This window comes from Ahaetulla prasina, chromosome 4 (assembly GCF_028640845.1).
Source record: "Ahaetulla prasina isolate Xishuangbanna chromosome 4, ASM2864084v1, whole genome shotgun sequence".
NCBI classification, from domain to species: domain Eukaryota; kingdom Metazoa; phylum Chordata; class Lepidosauria; order Squamata; family Colubridae; genus Ahaetulla; species Ahaetulla prasina.
Genome location: NC_080542.1, coordinates 38,924,160 through 38,950,009, shown reverse-complemented (window position 1 = coordinate 38,950,009; position 25,850 = coordinate 38,924,160). Strand labels below are relative to the sequence as shown.

At 38.5% G+C, this 25,850-nt stretch overlaps 1 protein-coding gene across 4 annotated transcripts in view; it reads left to right on the top strand.

The window, feature by feature from the left end:
* The window catches only part of KPNB1 (karyopherin subunit beta 1), a 94,557-nt gene that overhangs the window by 276 nt on the left and 68,431 nt on the right, over window positions 1–25,850 (top strand). For 3 of the 4 annotated variants that reach the window (XR_009155057.1, XR_009155056.1, XM_058182856.1), the window contains exons 2-8: window positions 1,402–1,460; window positions 15,491–15,673; window positions 15,954–16,154; window positions 16,913–17,065; window positions 24,018–24,077; window positions 24,755–24,844; window positions 25,230–25,340. Coding sequence is in view for 2 of the 4 variants with exons in the window: in XM_058182856.1 (XP_058038839.1) it covers window positions 1,402–1,460; window positions 15,491–15,673; window positions 15,954–16,154; window positions 16,913–17,065; window positions 24,018–24,077; window positions 24,755–24,844; window positions 25,230–25,340 (857 nt within the window). In the remaining 2 variants the exon portion in view is untranslated. Of the gene's footprint in view, window positions 1–711; window positions 800–1,401; window positions 1,461–15,490; window positions 15,674–15,953; window positions 16,155–16,912; window positions 17,066–24,017; window positions 24,078–24,754; window positions 24,845–25,229; window positions 25,341–25,850 lie in introns of those variants that run through there. The other variant, XM_058182857.1, reaches the window with a different exon arrangement.

Genomic DNA, 25,850 nt, shown 5'->3' with positions numbered 1-25,850 from the left:
CTCCTCCCCACCCTCCGTCTTTCTTTATAGATGTGCTGCAGAGGGAGAAACGGGTAGGGCTGAAAGCATCTCCCCTCTCCAAGAGCGCGAGGAGATTGGGGGCAGGGAAGGGCATCTAGGCATAGAGTATATGTGGCTCTAGGAAAGGCGTTAGCCGTTGTTTGAAGGGAGGAAACGGTTTAAGGGAGAAGGGGTGGGAAGGGGGTAAAAGAGGCATCAGCGACCCTCCCTTTGACGATTCGGGGCCGTTGGAAGAGTCGGCTTCCGTCTCTGGCCTTGGGGATAAAGGAATCACTGAAGGCTTGGTTTGGGCCCCGTGGTTGGAGGGAAAAGGAGGGGCAAGCATGAATTTCATCATTTGTGGGATGTGGGAGACTGAATCCCCTAGTTAGGCTGGCTCGGAAGTAGTCTTAGGCGTATAATACATACATATATATATATATATATATAACGTATATATATAATACATAAAGATATAAATACATAGGTAGGGGTCAGATGATGAGAGTGATGGTGCACGTGTATGTGAGAAGGTAGCTTTGGGCACAAGTTAATGGATTCCCTGAATGATACGGGAAGAAAGGGTCTTCTTGAGGGCGGGAATGAGAGTGCTTTGCGTGGCATATGGGTTAAGGGTGGGGTGGACATTCCTTAGCATATGACTGTGGGCTAACCCTTCTCGTCAGAGAGCTGCTTCTTAGATGCGCTGGGGAGCATGGGGAGACGGAAGCCGATGGGAGAATAGGCGATGGCCTTACGTCGGGTCAACCGTAAGACCAATGCCTCCATGAGGTTAAAGGTAGGGTGGCAATGAAAGCAGCGTCCCCGATGAAGTCGAGGCCCGATATTTATCTATTCAGGGCCGGTGTTGGCCAAAATCAGTGGTCCGAGATTGACTGTGATAAGGTAATTTGGAGAGTTGTGACCACGGGGCTAGAGACAGGCTGGTATTTTAACAAACGTCTAACGCACCTCCCAGAAATCTTTAAAAAGGCGTGCGTTGTGGATGAGTTTTTATTTAGCGTACGGCATCTACAACACTAATAAAACACATCATATATACAAACAAAAATATTAGTTGTGGGTTATACTGTACTTGTAACGTTCCCCAAGAGGCGTTTCTTTTTGAACCCCACTGTGCGATACTGATTGATGGAAAATGAAGTTTGAGTAGAAAGCATGATGCGCCGGGGACCTCTGTCTTTGGTGGGGGGTCCGGGAGGCGTTGAAAATCTCCACATTCAGAACGGAGTGAATTTAAGCGGAAAGAAGAGCGATTACTGGAAAAAGGCGAGAGGATTCGGGGTGTTAGTTGTTGGGCCGAAATTGAGTTTTAGGGTCGCCACTGACACTCCTATATGCATTTTTTCTCTTCCACCCCCCCCCACCCATCTTCTGCAGACTGCACCGAGCTTGAAGCGGCTCAGAAGTTCCTGGAGCAGGCAGCCATCGAGAACCTGGTAAGGGAAAACGCAGGAGTTGAGCTGAGTTTGGGTGGGGTTTGCGAAAGTGGAATATTTTCCCTGTGTAGAAAGATTTGATCAGAGCAGGCCGAGCCGCCATAGAGGGGCGCAGCCTAACCGTAGCCTTTTTCTTTTCTCTCTCTCGCGGGGGGGGGGGCAGGCAAGCACGAAGCAGCCAATGGCAAAGCTCTCGGGAGTCGCGCCATCCAATCATGAGGGCGATCCTGACCCGCGGGAGGGAAAAGGAAGGGGAGGGCAGTTTGGACCTACCGCGCTGCATGCATGGAGGGAAAGTGGGGGTGGGGGTTAGATTGGGCCTGCGGGGCCGGCCATGTGGGGAAGCCGGCGTGTATAGTCAGCTAAAGGGAGGGGGCAGGAGGTTGTCTCGAATGGGCCGTTGAGCTCATAATCAGGCCTACTAGGTTTCGTTTTTTAAACATTCTCTTGTTTTGCCTCCGGATCGTCTCCCATTTTCTATACTTTACCTGCTTTTCCATTTTTGTCCATTTCCTCTTGTTTTGTAGTTTTTCATAGATTTGAATATTTTTTAGCCAGGCGTTGCCTATGTATACATTTTGTTTAAATTCTCACACAATTATTTGTTCTTTGGTTTCAAAACATACTTGTTTAAGTCTCTAAAGTACAGAATGTTTGTGAAATATTTCATGCCTATTTTGGAAAGGATTGATTCAAAGCAATATTAGTAGCCTAATAAAACTACTACTACTACTACTAAGCATTATCAACCACTGAACAATTCTTGTACCAGAATACTGGTACCAGAATAAGTACCAGAATAATATAGTATATGTCTAGTACTGAACAGTGAATTAAGTCTTAATCCACAATTAATAAGGAAGCCATGTAGGTAATTATTACATTTACTGAATCACAATTAATATATATTCATTTTAAGGCCTTAAAGGAGAATACAAATAAAGATTGAATGTAATTGGTTATGAAAGTGAGACTTTCCTATTGATAATTTTTTAAAACGCAGGAATAGAATATAATAAAATAGTGTTATCATATTGTAAAGTCCATTTATTGATATGTCTAAGCTCATAACTGCCAATCAAGAGACTTAAATAGAGGCTTGAGTAAAATAGCATTTAATCTTGATCAAGCTTAAATGGTTAGCTGTTCCAAACACATAATGGTGCATACATACATGCAAGGAAGAACTACGAACTTATGACAGAAAGCGATGTCCTCTTATACCCAAAAAGTCATAAATCCTCAACTCTGGCATCTGCGTATTCTGGAATCTGGTTTGCATGTTCCCATAGTATAAGTCAGTGAATGTAAACTAACTTCTGGATTTACATCGGGTCACACAATAGTAAGGGTCAATGAATGTAATCTGACTTCTTTCTGTGGTGTTATCTTTTCCATTTGTCTTCTTAATTACCACTTGATTTCCTGGAGGATGACATACAGGTTCTCAGCCAGAATGGGGTGGGGAGAGATCAAATGATGGACTCTGACAATTTCCAGAGACTGTCATTGGTGGGATGAGGTATCAGTAACAATTCAGGAATTTAGTCAGTGTGACCTCCATAACCATCCATGATGGTATATTTATGTTCTAACCACAAAAGGGCACAATATATATATGTCAGTGTTATGGGAAACAGATATTTACCATGTGCAGTTATACAAACAAGAGACCAAGACATCAAATATCATTAGCAAGTTTTCTACTAATTCTAGTATTTTAGTATATATGTTCCCTTCATTCCTCCCTTTTGAATTAATATGATGGTATGCATGCCATCATGGTGAATAACCTTATTCTATTCAGCATATAAATGGGAGCGTTCCTATGAGCATACATTCCAGCTTCTGCCCAGGTGGTCAGCCTTATACCTGAACTCTGGAGACCAGCAATCTTTCTCTGGTCTACTTCCTTATAAACAGGTACACAGGGTGGGCAGTATATAAAAAGAAATTGCTTTATTCCAGCGGCTAGGCAATTGCACATAGGCAAAATATCCAATATAAGCCATCTGGAGCATGCCGCATCCGTCCATAACCTATTCTAATCTAGTTATTTTCAAATAGGTTACTACTACTACTACTAATAATAATAATATTTTAATTTGTATACCGCCCTTCTCCCGAAGGACTCAGGGCGGTGAACAGGCAGATAAAATATAAATACACACAATAATTAAAAACATCCCTTAAAAAACTAATTTAAATGCCCAAAATGTTAAAAAACGTACTCCCCCGTAAAATCACAAAATTTTAAAAACCCATCCAATAAAAATAAAAATCAGGCTAGTCCAGCCATACGAAATAAATAAGTTTTAAGTTCGCGGCGAAAGGTCCTAAGGTCAGGTAATTGTCGAAGTCCGAGGGGAAGTCCGTCCCCCAGGGCCGGACCCCCCACAGAGAAGCCCCCCCCCCGGGGGGCCGCCAGTCGACACTGTTTGGCTGACGGCACCCTGAGGAGTCCCTCTCTGTGGGAGCGTACCGGACGATGGGAGATAGAAGCCGGCAGTAGGCGGTCCCGTAGATAGCCCGGTCCTAAACCCATACTAGGTTGTGTCAGTTCATAATTGCTGGTAATGTATGATTTTTCACCATCATCTGCTCCTCCCATTTATCCTATGCATAAGAAAAGTTCAAATGTTGAACCATTGCATTCTTATACCTTCAAAATTTTCAGGGAGTATGATATCAATATCTCCTAGGTCTAATGATCAGGTTTCTATAGGAGCAATCCCTTGCACGTTTCAACAATCACAGTGTTGCAGTTCATAAGTACAATCAATAATAACAACAACAGCATTCAGTAACACAATCTGTTGCACAGCTGCTTTTGAATCTTCAGATGGAGTAAAAGAGTCCACCAATCTGGTCAGTAAGGCAAAACTTGTTTCTCCTGCAAAGAGAAAAATTCCAAACAAAACATATGCATCAACATGACCACATTTTTGAAAATGTTCATTCTCAGTTGGTCTCCAGGAATCAGTTGGCACTTGTGGAGTTCTTTTATGGAGCAAGTTTCTCTTCCACCTGACAGAAATCTAAGGTGTTCAGGACTTGCTGCTTGCAGAAATCTAAGGTGTTCAGGACTTGCTGCTTGCAGAAATCTAAGGTGTTCAGGACTTGCCGTGACAGTTATTCAAATACAATCCTTACATGAATATATAAAACAAGAAAGAAAACCTTACAATGAATTGCCACCCTTCCCCCATCTGGGGATTGAAAAAAGAGTCTTTTGATCATTACATGTCCAAGCATTACATGTCCATTTCTTTATTGGGAAGTTCTGCTCCACTTTGGTGTTTTTGGTGACTTTCAGTAGAGGCTGGCTCAAATGGATGGAATGTCTCTTTTGGGGAAAGCATCTTGACCCATGTATTTGGTTTCCACAGGTTTGAGTCATCTGCAGGGCTAAAAGACATGAGAAAGGGTCCCCTCCTCCTCCCTTTCTAGGTGAGAAAAGGCATTATTGGAGGATTAGGGAGGGGGCCAAAGGAGAATAGATAGCTTGCAGATAGAACTTGAAAAGAAACAGCAAACAACAACATTAAATAGATAAACTGGTACAATATATTCCCATATGAGAAAAGGTATCTGGTCCATCCTGGACGAAAAGTCATTTTCCTTCTTTCTAGCACTTTTAAAATTCATACTCACACAAAAGTAGGGACAAAGAAGAAATTCATACTCACACAAAAGTAGGGACAAAGAAGAAGTGACACAACTTGGGGAGGTGGTTTACACACAAGTCTCAGTTTTTTAACAAACATACTATGTGGAAGACAGAGAAAAAGACAAACAATCAACAAAAACATACTATGTGGAAGGCAGAGAAAAAGACAAACAATCAACAAAAACCCATCTCCCACCCTTTTTATTCATGTGTGGAAGTTGTTCACTAACAAATCCACAGTATCAAAAACTTCCAAAAACAAATCACAGCATATTTTAGCAAAATCACCATTTGTCTTACTTGTTCATACTTTTATAACTCCTAACTCCTATCATCAAACCGTTATTTTAGTGCTTCAAGCTTCAAATTCAAAGCTTGACTTAACAAATTAAATCTTTCACAGCACCAGTATCCTAAGTTTCTTTCCACATCTTGTAATTGTCTAACTTATCTCTGAAATAGTTCTTAAAACAGGGCACATCTTGTGCTACTAAAAAAAATAGAAATAAACAATACAAACAACAAATAAGGGGCGCCTTGAGTCTGATTCCAAAAAAAATGCATTTTGTAAGCTTATGGGTAAGTCTTTTTATGTGGAAAATCTGAATGCATTTAAAAAAAAACAGATTTCTGCTAAAAAATAAAAATGCACCCATACATAAGAAGATAGCCATTTGTCTGAAATGCTGTAGGGTTTCCTGCCTGGGCAGGGGGTTGGACTAGAAGACCTCCAAGGGTCCCTTCCAACTGTTAGTATGTATGTTAGTATGTTAGTATGTATGTATGTTAGTATGTATGTATGTAAGAACCCTAAAACTAAGTACATACTAGATGGACATTACCTTACAGACGACCCCCATCCCGTTAAAGACCTTGGAGTTTTCATGTCAAATGATCTAAGTGCCAAAGCCCACTGCAACTACATAGCAAAAAAAGCTCTAAGAGTTGTAAACCTAATTTTGCGTAGCTTCTTATCCAAAAACACCACACTACTAACCAGAGCATATAAAACATTTGCTAGACCAATTCTAGAATACAGCTCACCTGTTTGGAACCCTTACCACATCTCTGACATCAATACAATTGAACGTGTCCAGAAATATTTTACAAGAAGAGTTCTCCATTCCTCTGAAAACAACAAAATACCTTATCCCACCAGACTTGAAATCCTAGGCTTAGAAAACTTGGAACTCCGTTGCCTTCGACAAGACCTAAGTTTAACTCACAGAATCATCTATTGTAATGTCCTTCCTGTCAAAGACTACTTCAGCTTTAATTGCAATAATACAAGGGCAACCAATAGATTTAAACTTAATGTAAACCGCTTTAATCTAGATTGCAGAAAATATGACTTCTGCAACAGAATCATCAGTGCTTGGAATACTTTACCTGACTCTGGTCTCTTCCCATAATCCTAAAAGCTTTAACCAAAAACTTTCTACTATTGACCTCACCCCATTCCTAAGAGGACCATAAGGGGCGTGCATAAGCGCACAAACGTGCCTACCGTTCCTGTCCTATTGTTTTTCTTTTCTTCTTCCTATATATGTTTATATGTGTATATACTATATAATCTTTTTGTATGATGTGACAAAATAAATAAATAAATAAAATAAATAAATAAATGTTAACAGCTTCAAAAATACATTTTGAGTCAACTCTGTGCTTTGAAAACATTTATAAATGTATAGGTTTAATCAGGCAGTTTAAACCTCAAAAATGTCCAGAAAAAGAAGGAAAAAATTAAAAATCAAAATTGTATACAGGGTGGAAAAGAAAATAAAGCAATGCTGTAAGGGGCCTATTTGCCCCTCCCTTCTCAGACAGGCTCAGCAGAGAGGGGAAAAAAATGGAGCGGGTGGTGGTGAATGGTTCTCCCCCTTCGCCCTCCCCTGGCTCAACAGAGAGTGATGGGGGGGGTAGTTAAGATGACAGAGAGAGAGAAAAAAAATCAAAAAGTCCACCCTGAGGGGGGGAAATGGCTGTTGTCCAGCCCCCCTTTTTCTCACCCCTCCCAACCTGGCTCAACAGAGAGGGGGGGGTGGAGGTTAGAATAAGTCAGTGAGGGCTAGGGTTAGGAAAAAATTCCAAAAGTAATTCATTGCAACAGTCAAGCTGCTTGCTCCATTTCTCTCATGCATCCAAACACACACACACACACACACACACACACACACACACACACACACACACTTCTTGCAAATCCAAAAGACAATACAGAAATCTCACACCTTCTCAATGAGTTTCTCTAACACTGCAATCAGGCTGCATTCCATGCAAATCAAGCATCACAATTATCTCAGGGAGCTTTCTTACAAGCTGCACTCTCTCAACAATTATTATGCAGGTCTGGAAATGGTTGCACACATACATACACTCGCACACCATCAAACAACATTTACAGACCTGGGGAAGTTGTCTCTTTAAATCCTTCCCCCTCAAGTGGGAAAACTCAGAGAGCAGTTTCTAGCTGACCAAACCATGGAGGCTGAAGTCAAATTCCCTGATTCACTGGCCATTATTTTGGGAGATCTAAACAAAGTTACTGATTGGAACATTTTGAAGATACCACTGCAAACCTGGATGTACTCACAGAGACTGTAACATCATATGTCAGCTTCTGTGAAGACTTATGTGTGCTGACAAAGAACTTACGAATATACAGTAACAACAAACCTTGGTTCACACCTAAACTTAAGCAGCTAAGTCATTCCAAAGAGGAAGCCTACAGGAAAGGTGATAAAATGCTGTACAATCAGGCCAGAAATGTAACCAGAGTACAGTACAACAATCCAACAATCGATCCTATAATCAAATTATGCTCAATTGGGCCTGCTCGGTGGCCACTCCCTTCCATAATTCTTTCTACCCTTCTCATCCTTCTTCTACTTTCTTAATCCTTTCTCCTCCTCACTTTCTTCCTTCCTTCCTCCATCTCTTTCTACTTTCTTCGTTCTTCCTCTCCTTCTCTTTCCTACTTCTCTTTCTCCTTCCCGCTTCTCGCTGCCAGCCTTTCCAACCCTCTATCTTCCCCTCCTTCTCCTATCCTATCTTCCCCTTCCCTTTCCTACCCACCTGCCTACCATCAAAACGACACTATAGAGCATTGCACATCAGAATAACTAGAACAGTTTTTTCCATGAAGGAAAGCCATCACTCTGCTAAACTTATTTCCCTCAACAATGTCAAACTATTTACTAAATCTACACTACTAGAAGTTTAAGTAATTTGCAAGCTGGCCATACAAATCACAATCAATTCAATCACATTCAATTCTACATGCATACCCAAGAATTTTAACAGAACTCACACCAAACTGATCCTGGGTCTTCTTACCACACATAACAGCATCCACCTCTTTAAGCAGTAGAATGTCTCTGCCCTGGGGTGTTGTGAGCGTTTATCTTGTTAGAGTCAGGGCTATTAAGGATCATTCACTTTTCCAGGAAACAGATAAAACTCCTGGGGGAATTTTAAGGGGGACTCCCTGCTGAGTGCATTTTACAATTGCTCCCAGCTTTGCTAGGGAATCCTTTCCCAAAACATTTTCCCAAAACATTGTGGCAATATTTAGAAAGGAACGCTTGAGTGATGGTCCCTGAAAGTAGCTTGTGTTACTTAAAAAGAGTGAGATCTGTTCCTTACTTTTATCTCCATCAGAGAGTCTGAGGGAAGCAATTTGCCCTCCAGAGCCCCATCAATAAAATTCAGGATAAAATTCAGGGGTCTGGGCTGATGTGAGGGGTGAAGGAGCTAGGGTTTTGGGGTTTCTGGCCTGAAGCCTCCCGGCCCAGTGACTGAACTGGGACATTGTTGTTCAAAGGCCATTATCTCCTCCAATGGGCAAATTGAAGACAACATTGATCTCTATGGATGGAGGTACTCCAGGGGTTAACTGAAGTTCCCCTCCCTCTTCTTTGGGGATTCCAGGAAGCAGCTGCTGAAAGAGCGGCTACGTTTCTCTGCAGTGGGGTGGGGGGTTTGTAGTTTTGCAATTTCTTTCTTATGTCGGAGGTGCTTTGACTCACGAAAGTTATTTTCAGCAAAACATCATCAGTAAACTTTGGTCAGTAAACTTTGCAAAACCAATCCTTCAAACGATTCAGAAAAAGGGGTGGGGGGATTTTTGAAGGATCTGATGAATGCAGTGGAAGTTTACTGTTTTTTCTTTTGGGACACCCAGGTTTAATCCTTGCAGGACAAAATCCCTAGTTCTCTGGAGGATGAGAGCACTCCCTGCAAGGTGGGAATTCCAATTGAAAGGAATTGGAGTGCTGCTGTAGGCACTTAAGCCAGGCATAGCATTTGCATCGTAATATGGTGTGGGGGAAACTTTCCTTCCTCCTCAGTCACTTTGGCTAGTTTGTTTCTTTTTCTGAAAGTGACAAGGGGGAGAGGATGTTGGAGTGAGCCCACATGCTCTCTGAATCCCTGGCTGACAGAGGAGGTTGAAAAAGAAACCAACAAAGGATTCCTCTTCAGTTCATCTGATGGTAGCCAAAGAAAATCAGCAAATTTGTTGATAAAATCTAAATCAAAGCTGCCTTCTGGAGGCCAAGCTCCCACGCTAGTAGGTTGGCCAGATGGTTTTAAAAGCAACTTTGATTGCTACGATAGGTCTAAAATCATCTGAAAAGTGTCCCAATCACTAAATACAGTTAGAGGGAAACACAGTTCTACTCTTCCAAAGAGGTTACTCTTTCCAAAAAGGCTACAAGTATGGTTGCCCATTTTATTTTTATATTTTATTTTATTTTTTATGTTTTATATATTTTATTCTTTTTTATTTTTTATTTATTTATTTATATTTTTTTGTAAGGGATTTTACCTGACACAAGCTCGGGGTCTGCCTCACTCTCGGGCCGGGGACAGCTCGAAGTTCTTGGCCAAAGACCCGTCTCTTCCCTCGAGACTTTCTCGGGCTTCTTCGGTCAGGGGGTTTTGAGTAAAACCCTCCCTCTTCTTAGTAAGGGCTTTTGTCCAGTGAGGGGCTTTCTCGGGCACTTCCTAGGCTCGGAACTGACAAACTCCTTTTTTCAAAAGGATTTCTTGGGCTCCCCTTTCAAGCTCAGAGTTTTGACCAGAACGACCCTTTCACTGCAGACTTTTTATTCCAACAGTCACCCGCTTTTCAAAGCGATCCGCTCTGGCTGATATTCTCGCGAATAATCAGAACCGCAAATTGGATCTCCGCACTCACTTGGAGGGCAAACCTCTAGTAGGAATTTCCCTCCTCTCATTCACGCACACACAAAGCAACACTCCTCTTACCTCCCCCAAAAAATTTCTACTCACCTAGGATTGTAGAATCTTCCCGGTTCAAGCCTCAATGGGTGTTCAGGTCCGGCTGGAATCAGGATCTGCTGGCATCCGGCCAATCCAATATCACCAGTTCAAACGTACTGGGAGCGCTCTTTGACATTGTCTATGGCCCATGCCAGTTTTTCCTGCCCACCGTTTTGAAGGCCTGCTGAACTTCAATGGAGTTCAGAATTGTGGGGGGCTAAATGTAGCCATTTCGAAGAAAAGCATTGCCTTCGAGCCCCACGTCTGGGCGCCAAATGTAAAGTCCATTTATTAATATGTCCAAGCTCATAACTGCCAATCAAGAGACTTAAACAGAGGCTTGAGTAAAATAGCATTTAATCTTGATCAAGCTTAAATGGTTAGCTGTTCCAAACACATAATGGTGCATACATACATGCAAGGAAGAACTACGAACTTATGACAGAAAGCGATGTCCTCTTATACCCAAAAAGTCATAAATCCTCAACTCTGGCATCTGCTATTCTGGAATCTGGTTTGCATGTTCCCATAGTATAAGTCAGTGAATGTAAACTAACTTCTGGATTTACATCGGGTCACACAATAGTAAGGGTCAATGAATGTAATCTGACTTCTTTCTGTGGTGTTATCTTTTCCATTTGTCTTCTTAATTACCACTTGATTTCCTGGAGGATGACATACACGTTCTCAGCCAGAGTGGGGTGGGGAGAGATCAAATGATGGACTCTGACAATTTCCAGAGACTGTCATTGGTGGGATGAGGTATCAGTAACAATTCAGGAATTTAGTCAGTGTGACCTCCATAACCATCCATGATGGTATATTTATGTTCTAACCACAAAAGGGCACAATATATATATGTCAGTGTTATGGGAAACAGATATTTACCATGTGCAGTTATACAAACAAGAGACCAAGACATCAAATATCATTAGCAAGTTTTCTACTAATTCTAGTATTTTAGTATATATGTTCCCTTCAATATCAAAACAATTATTGGGGATGATTTTTTGTGTGTGCCATTCATCCTAAGGATTGTTCAGTGGTTGATTTTTAACTTATCACTCGTAGAGATAAGTTTTCAGACTATAGGATGGTTTGAGGCTTGTTTGTAAATTTATTTTATTTCATTGGCAATGTTGGCAGAGTACATACATTATCAGCAATTGATATCTTAGAGTCTTAGATTTTATACAGGTACTTGGAACATTTTCTTTTTCTTAATACGTAAATTGTAGGTTAACTATATTTTTAAAGGGTAGAGTACACTTTTTCAGCACTGCAATAAATCAATCTATAAAGTAAAAAAAATACAATGATACATTTATTGTTGAACAGCTTATGACTTGCATTGCTAATGCAACAATTAACATTAGCACTTTTATACAGTATGATTTCCTAAAGCTATGTAAAAGTTCTGGAATACTTTCATAGGATATTCATTTATTTGTATCCCACCTTCATTATTTTTACAAATAACTTCAAGGCAGCAAGCATATACAGCACGCCTTCCTTTTCTTACTTTCTCCACAACATGAATTGGGCTGAGAGTGTGACTGGCTCAAGCTCACACAGCAGACTTTTATGTCTAAGGCGGTGCTAGAACTCACAATCTCCCACTTTCTATCCTGGAGGCCTAACCACCCCAAATTAGATTGTTCTGTTTCAGAGAATCTGTTTCAAATCACTAAATTGCATTGGTGATAATATGTTATTAGCCAAATGTGAAATCTATTTTTACTATGTGAAATATATCCCTCTTTGAAGATCTCACATTTTAAATGGTAGAACAATGTGAATTATCATCGAAGACATGTTTCTCAGACTCTCCCAATTGTTCAGAAAGATGCAAAGCATCTATAGACTCCTAAGGGACTAGCATCAGATTTTGAAAAAGATCATATTTGTATTCAGTCCACCTTTTAAAACAAAATGCATCCCAGGATTTCATTTATATTTATATAACTCTTCAAAATAGATTGGAAGCAATTGATGGGCCTAGGCCAGATAGCTTTGTGGCTAAACTGAGATTTGAAATTTACTTTCCATAATCTGCTCCAACAGCAATGGTGCTTTTTTTCTTCAAATTTATGCCCTCTAGAAATCCTAGACAGCAGTTCCTATTTCTAGCCAGCAGGGTCAGTAAGCTCTGTGAGGCCTAAAAAAAATATTTGGATATATATGTTTTCAAATGACTTCCTCAATTAAAAATCAACCTATCAGAAAATAGAAAAACTATATTGATTTATATAACATGTCTTGAATTAGAGATTATTTGATAATATATATGATCTTAAGATAAAGATTTCTGCAGAACAATATTTTGTAAATGCTGAAATATTAATTATCTTAAGTGTTCCAATATTCTTACCCTATTTTTTTCATTACATTATATGAATAACCATGTATGAGGTTTTTTGAAAAGAATAGGGAACAGATAAACATTTATTTCACCCCTTTCTTTGGCAGATATTAATTTCAGAATGTGCTTTGACATGTTAAAGCGTAATTCTCACTTTTGTTTCTTGGTAACAGAACAGTTTCGAAATAAAACTAAAAAAGTGCTATAACACTTAACTCTCTGCATAACAGACTGCTAAATTAAGATTTGGGATCTTGACAAATTGCTTACCCTTCATGGCTTGTCACCTATCTTCGTAAAAAAGAGATAAACTTTACAATTGCATTCCTTGTTTCTTAATCCAGAGATATATACATATTCAAAAACAATCAAATTTATAAAGTACATGATGATTGGATAGGAAAAAGATGCAGGAATTAGAAAATGAAATCTGTTCCCTCTATGTTGTAAAGGTTTAAAGTGCATCCTGATTTACTTAATTATCACATAAATATTTTTCTATACAATTTCTCTTTTTTTCATGCTTTTTATTTCAATTCATTTGTCAGCTTGGGAAGAAAGAAGAGAGAATGACCTTGCAACTAATATGATCTATATAGTAACTTATCTGTTTGTCCAAGGTTTATTCTTAAGCCATGCTACAGAGGAGGATAAAAGGACAAGATATAAGAAGAAGAATCTGGATTTTATTAGATAGTATATAGAAAGTGATCTGATTGAAATGAAGTTGATAATCGTAACATGTTTTGGAATGAATGAATGAGGGACTGGTTATATTTAATTATTTGTGGAAAAAAATATTAAATGTAAGGAAACATCCAAATACTGTTTATGATACAGTAATAGAATTCCTGCTTTATAACTTTTATTTGAAGCTTGAAAAATTCTGGCAAACCTCTTTTTCTTAAATATATCAATCTTTCAGAAAATAGTGCTTCAAATTTAATGAAACTTCTATATCTTGCTGTACGCTCTATTTTCATCAAAAGTTAATGGATATGGTTTAGGTATTTAACCTTGTTATTCTTTTCCGTGCTTTATACTTTCTAACTGCTTTTAATACCGTGTTTCCCCAAAAATAAGACAGGGTCTTATTTTCTTTTGAACCCCGAAATAAGGGCTTGGCCTTATTTTCAAGGGGTCTTATTATTTCAGAGGTGCAGGAGGCCCCAGGCAACCTGCGCACTCACAGCTGGGAGTCCGGCTGAGAGAGCCTAACTTTGCATGCTGCCATCAAGCTCCTTCCCTCTTGTGTGTGTGTGTGTGTGTGTGTGTGTGTAACACGAGCGGCCTGAAGGCACCAAGCTATGTGAGTGCCTGTCCCCACCCACCCCCGCTCGAGTGCCTCCCAGGCCTCACCACATCAATGTGGGCGAAGCCGGGGAGCACCAGGTCCTTGAGGAACTGGTAGCCAATGCTGCTGCCGCCCAGCAGCCACGTGGAAGCTGCTGCCTGGGCCAGCTCTCCCTGCAGGGTCCAGCTGCAGCCGTCACCATAGAGTGAGAAGCACACTCCCAGAGCGGTTGCTGCCCTGGCTGGGGTTTGGAAGCCGCAGAGGCAGAGTTTGGGGGAGAGAAAGAAAGACTTCTGTTACTTTCCTTGCATGCAGCTAAAAGCCTCTGCGGCTTCCAAACCCCAGCCAAGGCAGCAGCTGCTCTGGGAGTGTGCTTCCCACTTTATGGTGACGGTTGCCGGAGGCCCCTCCTTCTCTGTCCGCTTCAATCGCAGGTCCAGTTTACTCTTTCCAGGAGCCCGGCAGCGAGACGCCAGGCAGCCGTGCCAAGTAGAGTTGACAGCCCTTCCCCACAGCCACAAGTTCATCACATTGTCCAATCAACTCTTCACACTCAATTGGATACAATCTTCAGGCAATCTCCATCAGACGCAGGATATCCTTGAATACGGAATGTTGTTGTGATTAACTTTCTATCGCTCCAGCAACAACCTCCTCTCAACTTCCCCAGCTAAAATATGTGGCAGTTAAGAAGCAAAAAAAAAAAAAAAAAAAAATTGCCTTCCAAAACTGACACAGATCAGTGTTACATATTTCATTGTCCTAGTTTGCTGCTAACCATGAACATGTATTCAGGTTCTAGCCAGCATGTAGAATACCCACCAATTTTTTGAATTAAAACTATGCTGCTATGGTCTAAGTTAATATGCAACAATTGGATTTCAATACCTTTGAGAACTGGTTGCTACCAGTATGTTAAAAACTCAGTTATTTCTATATCCTATAATTGTGTATTACTTTAAAGTTCAAATCTTTGAAAACAAGTAAAGAATACCTTCAATTTAAAATGAAATTTAATTCTATACAAATGAACTCTAAAAAAGAGATGTAGAGCAATGGCCCCAATCTTTTGGGTGCCAGGGACTGGTTCCATGGAGGACGTTTTTGTCTGTGGACTGGGTGGTTTCATGTGCTGCCTGGATCCCACATGTTTTCAGGTGGGATTTTGCTCACTTGTGTGGCCTTGGGTTGGGGACCCCTGATGTAAAGAACAGAGATTATTGTAATAGAGACCTGTAAGTAGTATATCAACCTAAGGAATTTAGTGTTGCCTGGTAGTTACATGTGGTTGAGATGTGCTGCTTGGATGAGAACTGATTTTTTAAAAATCTAGATTGTCAAAGTTGTATATTTCTGCATTGATCAAGAAGAAATATAACAAGTTTTGGTTATTGAAGGTTTTTTTGTTTTGTTACCAGCCTACTTTCCTTGTGGAACTGTCCAGAGTGCTGGCAAATCCAGGAAACAGCCAAGTTGCAAGAGTTGCAGCTGGTTTACAGATCAAGAACTCTCTGACATCTAAAGATCCTGATGTAAAGACTCAACATCAACAAAGATGGCTTGCAATCGATGCCAATGCTCGCAGAGAAGTCAAAAATTATGTATGTTAAACCTTACTACTTTTTTATTAGTATGGATGTTTTTCAGTAGTAAAAGCACCTATTTATATCTTTAGACTGTTTCTTCAATTTACTATTCTCTTTGTTCCCAAGTTGAGAAAAATATGTCTTACAACATCTAATAAAAAGGCTTGGAGGCATGCTTTATTTTTGCTCAACTTCAAAAATGGTACAGAAAAACAGCAGTCCGTTGCTTAGTGCTAACAGTGTTGCAGCTTTGTGATCTTGCCTATTGATGATGATCCTCTTCTTACATTCACAGGTTTTGAAAACCTTGGGTACAGAAACCTACAGGCCAAGCTCAGCATCACAGTGCATTGCTGGCATCGCCTGTGCAGAGATCCCTATGAATCAGTGGCCTGAACTTATTCCTCAGCTAGTAGCCAATGTTACAGATCAATATAGCACAGAGCATATGAAAGAATCAACATTGGAAGCCATTGGCTATATTTGTCAGGATATTGTAAGTGTTGCCTTGAACATGCTATTCAAATTATGGTATTTTTTCATCTTGTGCTTATTATTAATCTACTCTCTGTGGCGTAATTTTAATCAAAAGCTCATTCCTATGTTTTGTTAACTGAATAAAGGAGTAGTGCACAATAATACTGTCTCTGAATATGTTCTAAATTTTTCTTGCATGATTGTAGCTGATTCCAAATTGTGCATTGGAGGCTTGGATCTTTCAAGCCAACTGAAAATCCTAATATTTGTTCTCACGGTGTGTAACTGTGTGTAATTACTATCTACTATTTGAGGGAGCAAAGCAGATTATTAAGTCTTGCAGCTTTATGGTAAAAATATGTGCAGAATAAGGCATCAACAGTTTTGTTGTCCAATTTTCCTATAATTTGTTCATATTCTGACTGTTACAGATGCAAATTAATTTCACTAATTGTGCAACTATCTATGGGACAGATTTAAATATTATCTCTATAGGACTTTGGTTGGTTCCATTTAGCTGCCTCGGCTGGGAGCTGGATCAGAGGACTCAATTCAAGTTAGCCCTAGAACTCATCTTTCTGTATCCAAATTAGATGCAAATCTCCAGAAAATAAAGTATTCAGTGATTAATATGAAGTGTAGTGATAAAGAGCCTCCATTCTAACTTAGAAATACTTGGGTGTCTCAATTTAGACAACATGCTATGTTATCATTTTAGCTGGTTGTGCATTTCATAGGAATACAGGCATAGTTTACAGTATTTTTTTTGTTTTTCAGGATCCAGAACAGCTTCAGGATAAATCCAATGAAATTTTGACTGCCATTATCCAGGGCATGAGGAAAGAAGAGCCAAGTAATAATGTGAAATTAGCGGCTACAAATGCACTCTTGAACTCTTTGGAATTCACCAAAGCAAACTTTGACAAAGAGGTAAGTGACCATATTGGAATATGATGGAAAAAGGGTTGAAAAGGATGAAATCCATGGTCTGTGATGAGCAACCATGCACCACACTGAGTTCTGATGCATTCCTATTTTGACTGAGACTTGGATTTGTACATGTTTAGAACTTGTTTTGAAAAACTTATTCCTTTTACGGTTATTCAAACAACAACAATAAATCAATTAAAGTGACATGCACATAAACATGCCTTAATTTTATTGCTCAGCTGTGACCACATAAAGAATTTTGACTGCATAATCTCTTCTTGTATGTTTGTGTTTGGAGATCAACTTAATATGCAGGCAATGAAACAAATTTTAAGGTTTATAGAATTAGCAGTTGGCTTCCTGGGTAATATTGTTTCTTATACCAAGTATGTATCTTCTTTTGAATCTTGGAATTTGATATTAATAATATATAAATTCCTGCCATGTAATATGCATAACCTATTCAGTTGGCTTCATAGTATTTTTCTAATTTCCATCCAATTGTGTTGCCCTTATAAATAAAAACAATATTTGCACAACTGTCCAATGAATGGTTCATGATAGTGAATCGGTATGTGGCAAATATCAGTATATGCATTGTGAGAATTTTATGACAATACAGCTTCACTGTTTTCTCTGAAATCCTGATAATACACTAGGTCTTTTTCGCTAATTAGAAGTGATATTAATAGGTTAATTTCTACTTACGTGGAAAAGGCTGAAAATATTCAAATGTAAAATGAATACAACCATTTCTTTACCGATTATTTGGTAGTGGTAAACTTTTAAGGTTTGCTTTTAAAACAAGACCCAAACATTTTGCTTGCAAAAATACCATTTTCCCTGTCAAATTATCTAAAATTAAAATAGTAATGTTACGTCAGACAGTGGATTATTTGTAAAACTTTTGAGATGTAAATAGTGCAGTTAGATTCTGATTTATAAATGAGAAGATACCAAACTGTAAGCTGCCATAAGTCTCATACTGATTGTGCTGAAGCCTATGAAACATTAATGATATTTATAGAGTTTGTCTAACAATGGATACTTTTTTTGGCAACAAGGGTTTAATCTTGTGCTGTAAAATCATTTTAAAGTTACACATACTAAATGTTATTTAATGTTCCATTTTAGTAAATGTTTCAATTGATAATAACATTTAATGTTATTTTGTGATTTTGTAAAGTATCCCTGACAGTTTAGGCCTGAAAGTTTTTTTTCCCTTTGCAGCAGTTTTTAATTGTATAAGGATTAATTAGAATTGCATACAAAATGAACTCATTTTGTCTAGCTTCGAGCCATTTGTGCTCCCTCGCCTCTTAGGACGCTTCAGATTTTTTCCCAAGTGTGGCAATGTGATTGTTTCAGGCTGAAATGATGGGGTTGGGCAAGTCATGGAACAATGAGGAAATGGGGAAAGGTGGAATATGCTGCCCTGAAGGATAAGCATAGATATAGGAATACGGCAAGGTACTGAAAGTGCTGGGAAGCTGGGACAAGCAGATCAACAGTAGAGGAAGGGGGAACACTGAAAGCAATGCTTATCAGCCTTATTCTACTCACCCCATAAAAACAAGCTAGAATTTCTTCAGATTTTGTTTTACCAAAATAGAGAACAATTTAACATAACTTTGTGTACATTTCTATTCACTGATATGCTCCATTTCCTGCTGTAAGGAACAGAACTTTATATCTGTTAAGTTTTTTTGCTCCTTTATTATTCAACATAGGATAAAAATTAAGGATACTTTTTATAAACAAAACTGAAGCAATGGCTTTATTTCAAGGCTGCCATAAATAGCATAATTGCAAAAATACTGCTTTGGTTATTGGTTAGAGGCTTCTTCCTAATACATGTAATTGCACAGTGAATAATTTGACATTTAACAGTTAAGTAGCATTGTAACATACCTTTAATATGTTAGGCAAAGTTTAAGAAACAGAGTTACAAAGTTTTATTTTAATTAGACCGCCTGTACATAAGAACAACTCAGCAAGATAAGGTAGTAATATAAATAAATAAATTAAGCCAAAGACTCACCCCAACTGCCACTGACTAGAGGTTATTAAGGGGAAGAAAAGGAATGACCAATTAGTGAAATACAGATTGCCTGAGAATCATTTAGACCTAACTTTGTCAGGAAGTGCCTGACCACTCAAACAACACAAGCTGGGAAAAGGATAACACTTCCATACATCAAAAACATCTCAGAAACCACCAGCAGCCTATTACAACCACATGGCATTACCATAACACACAAACAAATTATAGCCATCCAAGATATCCTAAGTAAATCAAAATACCCAACAGCTCCAAAAGAAAAAACAGGAATCATTAATCACAGATGGTAAGGACTATAAGAGCCATTATGTAGGACAAACAGGCAAAAAAACTAGCAGTGTACATCCATGAATACCAACCAACAATGAGAAAATGTGATGAAAAATTCTTAATTTCAGAACACATGAATAGATGTAACCACATTTTCAACAAGGAAACTGATAATCCTAGATCAAGCCAAGTCCAAAAGCTCTAGAGAATTTCTGGATACCTGGAACTAAGACAAATTGATCATCGACTGGCACTTAAAATAAACATGTGCCACCAATATCACAATCAAGGAACCACCAACTCAGACAAGCAAGCTAATACTAAACTACAGTCCAATAAAGGAATTACCAAGACCAAGATATTACATTGAGGGCAAGCAACTGGTATATAAATCACTGATGACGTTATCTGGTTTGGTAATGAAACATCTGCAAGAAAACAATCAAGGTCAGAGTACATTAAAGATCCCACATTTAGATACCATTTGCTTATTTGGGAGATGTAGCTTCAACATCATCAGTATTTTACATCTTTTGTTCTATTGATGACTAAATAGTATTAGAAGTAGGGATAACAACCCCAACATCTCCTCTTTGTTTCTTTCTGCTTTCCCCTGATTTTTTTTTCTTCCATCAAAAACATCTCAGAAACCACCAGCAGCCTATTACAACCACATGGCATTACCATAACACACAAACAAATTATAGCCATCCAAGATATCCTAAGTAAATCAAAATACCCAACAGCTCCAAAAGAAAAAACAGGAATCATTAATCACAGATGGTAAGGACTATAAGAGCCATTATGTAGGACAAACAGGCAAAAAAACTAGCAGTGTACATCCATGAATACCAACCAACAATGAGAAAATGTGATGAAAAATTCTTAATTTCAGAACACATGAATAGATGTAACCACATTTTCAACAAGGAAACTGATAATCCTAGATCAAGCCAAGTCCAAAAGCTCTAGAGAATTTCTGGATACCTGGAACTAAGACAAATTGATCATCGACTGGCACTTAAAATAAACATGTGCCACCAATATCACAATCAAGGAACCACCAACTCAGACAAGCAAGCTAATACTAAACTACAGTCCAATAAAGGAATTACCAAGACCAAGATATTACATTGAGGGCAAGCAACTGGTATATAAATCACTGATGACGTTATCTGGTTTGGTAATGAAACATCTGCAAGAAAACAATCAAGGTCAGAGTACATTAAAGATCCCACATTTAGATACCATTTGCTTATTTGGGAGATGTAGCTTCAACATCATCAGTATTTTACATCTTTTGTTCTATTGATGACTAAATAGTATTAGAAGTAGGGATAACAACCCCAACATCTCCTCTTTGTTTCTTTCTGCTTTCCCCTGATTTTTTTTTCTTCCATCAAAAACATAAAGATACAGGCATTCAAAGTATATTGGCTTCAGTAAAAAAAAGTCATTGAATCTGTTTAATGTGGAGAGTGTTATAATATAATTTCTGAAACTCTGGAGATTTATTCTGCCATCAGAAGTCTTCATCTTGAAATTAAGAATACTTGGGACACTAGTGAATCTTCCCAAAGTAGCCATTTAGTCAGAATTGCCACGAGCAGCAAGTCATAAAGGAGCTCAAAACAGAATTTTGGGATCTTCAGATCACTTAGTTTGAATAAAAGCAGGTTTTGATGACTACCAATATAGAATAAAAATAAAATTAATGGTAATCTAGTAAGATGAAAGCTTTGTTTTTGAAAGAAATTATTGATGCCTATATTAAATTTGCTAGCAAGCGCTTGAAGGAATGTTCTATAAATACATAAGCCACAAATGGAGCTCTTTACATTTGGGGGAAGATTAAAAAATATGAATTCTATAGAAGAATATCAGACTATCCATCAGCTAAAACCCAAGTTACACATAGATGATGCAGCAAAATAATGATCCTGAACATTTACAAGCAAATCTATAAAGAGTCTAAAGAGTCCAAAGTCTTGGTTTTGAAATATTGCAGCCAAAGTTTCCAAGAGCCAGTTTTTGTCCGTCACAAGAAGCTCCTCCTGCTTTTATACCCTGTGGGGTGTGGCTCCGTGAATCAGCACTCTCTAGGCCTGCCCCACCCTTCTTTTGTTGTTCCTGCCTCTCATTTCTGTGATGTCTGGGATTTAACCAGGACTGATTGTCAGCAGCTGAGTCTTGTGGCGTTGCCTGGGAGGGGGAAGGTGCAGGAGAAAGAGGCCTCGTCATCTCCTCCACCTGGCCTGCCTCTGGAACCTGGAGCGGAGCCAGAGAGGAAGGTCCTGCAGAGGGAAGCCATGTTGGCTCTTCCCTCTCACTCTCTGAGTCACTCTCTGCCAGGAGGCCAGGCTCGGGAGCCGAAGATACAACACCCCTCATCTACCCTACAGTCATGTGATCACATTTTGGACTTTTAGTAACTGGCCTGTATTTACAACTGCAGTGTCCTGCGGTCATATAACTGAGTTATATGACCCTGTGCACGGTCACTTACGCACTCGTGACGTCCCGCCTGGATTACTGCAATGCTCTCTACATGGGGCTCCCCTTGAAGGGCATCCGGAGACTACAGTTAGTCCAGAATGCGGCTGCGCGGGTGATAGATGGAGCCCCTCGTGGCTCCCATATAACACCCATCCTGCGCAGACTGCACTGGCTTCCTGTGGCCTTCCGGGTGCGCTTCAAGGTTTTGGTGACCACCTTTAAAGCGCTCCATGGCATTGGGCCGGGTTACTTACGGGACCGCCTACTGCGACCGAATACCTCCCACCGTCCCGTGCGCTCTCACAGAGAGGGTCTCCTCAGGGTGCCGTCAGCGAGGCAATGTCGTCTGGCGACGCCCAGGGCAAGGGCCTTCTCTGTGGGGGCTCCCACCCTCTGGAACGATCTACCCCCCGGACTTCGTCAGCTCTCGGACCTACGGATCTTCCGCCGCGGGCTTAAAACATACCTATTTAATTGTGCAGGACTGAGCTAGTTTTTAAATTTTGGGTTTTAAACTGGGTTTTACTTTTATATTTTAATTTTTAATTTGACGGGCGTTAGAATAAGTTTTTTAAATGTTTTATATTGTATCTATATTGTATTTATTTGTTTTTAATGCCTGTAAACCGCCCTGAGTCCCTTGGGAGATAGGGCGGTATATAAATACGATTAAATAAATAAATAATAATAAATGAGTTATGATGTCTTTTGTTGGAAATCAGTATTTCTGGTTTACTTAATAACCATGGTGATTCGCTTATCAACCATCACAAAAAAGGTCATAAAATTGAGTCAGTCATGTGATGACCCTCTTCCTTATTGGAATGACTTATGACCATAATTCCAGTCATAAGTCAAGGACTACCTGTAGCCGTGTCAGGATCATCCTAGAAATGTGGCAGAGCATAAAACAAGTTTGTGCTAGAAAACTTTTTAAGTGTTAATAAATTGAAGCAATTTGCCATGGAAGAATGGGTTGCAGGTCTCTTGCTAGCAAATTCCTAAAATTCAAGTCTAGCCTAGTCTAGTCTGTACAGCAATATGACCACTATTAATGGGAAGTGTTTAATGCCAAGTGTTTGGCTTTACTTTTTTTATACTGACACATTATATATTGGATGAATTTGTTGATGAAATAAGTGATCAGGCTCCAACTTCACTCAAACTCCATGTAAAACCCACATAATGATATGGTTACACGGTTCACTGATAAAGATATGCAAAACACCAGAAAAATAAAAAAAGGGATGACTACTTTTTCACATAATTATATTGTTCCAGCTAGAGACAGAACGTTTTATGAGACCTTATAGCCTTTCTCTAGGTTTGCTTCTAGTAAGATATTTTTTTAAAATCATGCTATGAATCTACCAAATGAACAAGAACCAGTATAAAAATGGCTCTGATCTTACAGTGAGAGGCATTGTGTGCTTGTTTCTGAAAGTTTATGAAGTGATATTTACCACAATTTACAAGTTTAGAAAGACATGGTGATAAGCACATTGTTTTGAGTTGCAGGGAATTTCAGTTAGTGTCTTCCTTTTGGATTTAGTTTTTGTTTTACCATTAGGGACCTAAAATATGAATGAAAACAAATGTTCAAATGAATGAAAGATGAAATAAAATACCTTGACTGTCTAAACTTTGCATTTATTTTATCCAAACAATTTTATATTGAAACTGTACTGTATTTTCGTTATGTGATATCTGTAGTAAACTATAGCTTTAAAATAATTTTATTTCAAACTGAAACTTTAAAACTTTCTAGTAGACTCAAGAATTTTACTCTTTCAGAAAAGGTATGTGGTTGAGATGATTTTTAAGTATTATATGGAAGATGCTGCCATATTGCAACCATGTATTCCTCAATAAAATATTTGAAAAGGTTTTTTACATTGCATTTGTTTGGTAAAATAAAATGTTGAATTTGAATCATTGAGAAGTTTTATATGATTATTAGGAGTTGAAAAAAACTTGATAACACATAATCCAAATCAAATCATTGAGTACCAGAGGATTCTAGCATAAACTATTGTATATTTTGTTTACCTTTATTTTAATTTGAATTATACTTTGTAACTTCAAACCTAATTCTGTATTTTTCTTTCTATTCTAAAATTCCAGTCTGAAAGGCACTTTATCATGCAAGTAGTCTGTGAAGCGACACAGTGTCCTGATACAAGGGTAAGCCTGAAACTCTTCCAGCAGTTTCAACGTACGAAAAGTATAAGGCTGTTCAAAAAAAAAAAAAAAAAAAAAAAAGGATGACAAAGGTTTTAAACTGATTCTTCACCAAATATTTTATACAATGTTATCAATACATTCAGTGATTCCTGGAGTTATATAAAAACAAAACCAATGATAGATATCTATCCCAAAAAAGATTAACCTCAGACAAAGATGGTTGGGAGTGACACAGTATGAAAGTAAATATTTTTTTTTTAGTATCTGGTTATAATCAGTGACAAACAAGTAATTTTGTGCATTACAACATTACATAGATGGCTAGGGTTTTGAGGTGGTCTTTAGTCAAATAAAAGGGATGACATGTTAAGGGATGAGTGAAAGTTTAGTTTAGTAAAAGAAAAAATATCTTAAGAAAGAAACAGTTGCATTTTATAGGTAATAGTAGATAGGTCTTCGGTTGCTATAATGTCAGAAATAGTATAGGAAGATTAATTTTCGGAGTTCAGCGCTTTGTATTTCTTTTCCCATTTTTCATTATCCGTTTAATTTTAAAATTAGGAATAAACTCCAAAATATTTGGTTAAAGTAATTTGAATACTAGTTTTTTTCATTCATGTGGTAGATGAGTCATTGGTGTTTTCTTCTTACTGTTATTCCTTTGTTTTTATATTTAGGTGCGCGTAGCTGCCTTACAGAACTTGGTGAAGATTATGTCCCTTTATTATCAATACATGGAAACATATATGGGCCCTGCACTTTTTGCTGTGAGTATTCACAAGTGGGATTTGAGATTAAATATTTATGTTTTAGACCAAGTATCACATAATTTTCAAGTGAACTTCTACTACTTGCTGCAGCTCCTGTCAGCCTAGCAGTTGAAAAGCATGTAAATGCAAGTAGATAAATAGGTCTCACTTCAATGGAAAAGTAACTGTTCTGTGAACCTTTGGCATATAGTCATGCCAGCCACATGACCACGGAAACAGTATCTCTTTGGCTGTGAGTGTGAGATGAGCATCATCCCCTAGAGTCAGACACGACTGGCAGATGAAAGCTTTACCTTTTTTTTAATTTATGTGCTTTAAATTACTGTAAATTCCTTGGTGGAGCAGAAAATATTGGTTTAACACTGCTTTTGGTTTTCTAAAGATCACAATTGAAGCCATGAAAAGTGATATTGATGAAGTGGCTCTGCAAGGTATAGAGTTCTGGTCAAATGTCTGTGATGAAGAAATGGACTTGGCTATAGAAGCTTCAGAAGTAAGTTAAAGAATTGCAAATATTACATTTTCTGACTCTACTTATTATGACAATTCTGTTTTATAACAATCTTTGGTCTATGATGAAACATCATGCACCACGCTGATTAAAGTGATGCATACATCTGTAAATGTTGAGACCCAAGATTGCTAACGCTGAGAATTTTTTTTGCATTGCAATGTATATTTGAAAGATTATAGATAGATTTTCACACATATAAGCATTATAATAACACCCTATTTCTGCTGCATTCAACTTTCATTATTCATGATTGGTTCACATCTTAGAGATGTGCCCCAGTTGCTACATTCATGTTTTTTGACAAACATTTCCTAACCCTGGAGCTTTGTATCAGCATTTGCAAATCATAAAAAATTTCAGTCAATTTCCTGTTTTCAGTAAATGTTCTATTAATTCAAAATTATGTTAATTTTTGGCTACTTGCTGCAGTTTACTTGATTTTTTTTTAAAAATAAAACACAGTCATGATATTTGATAGATTACTTTTCA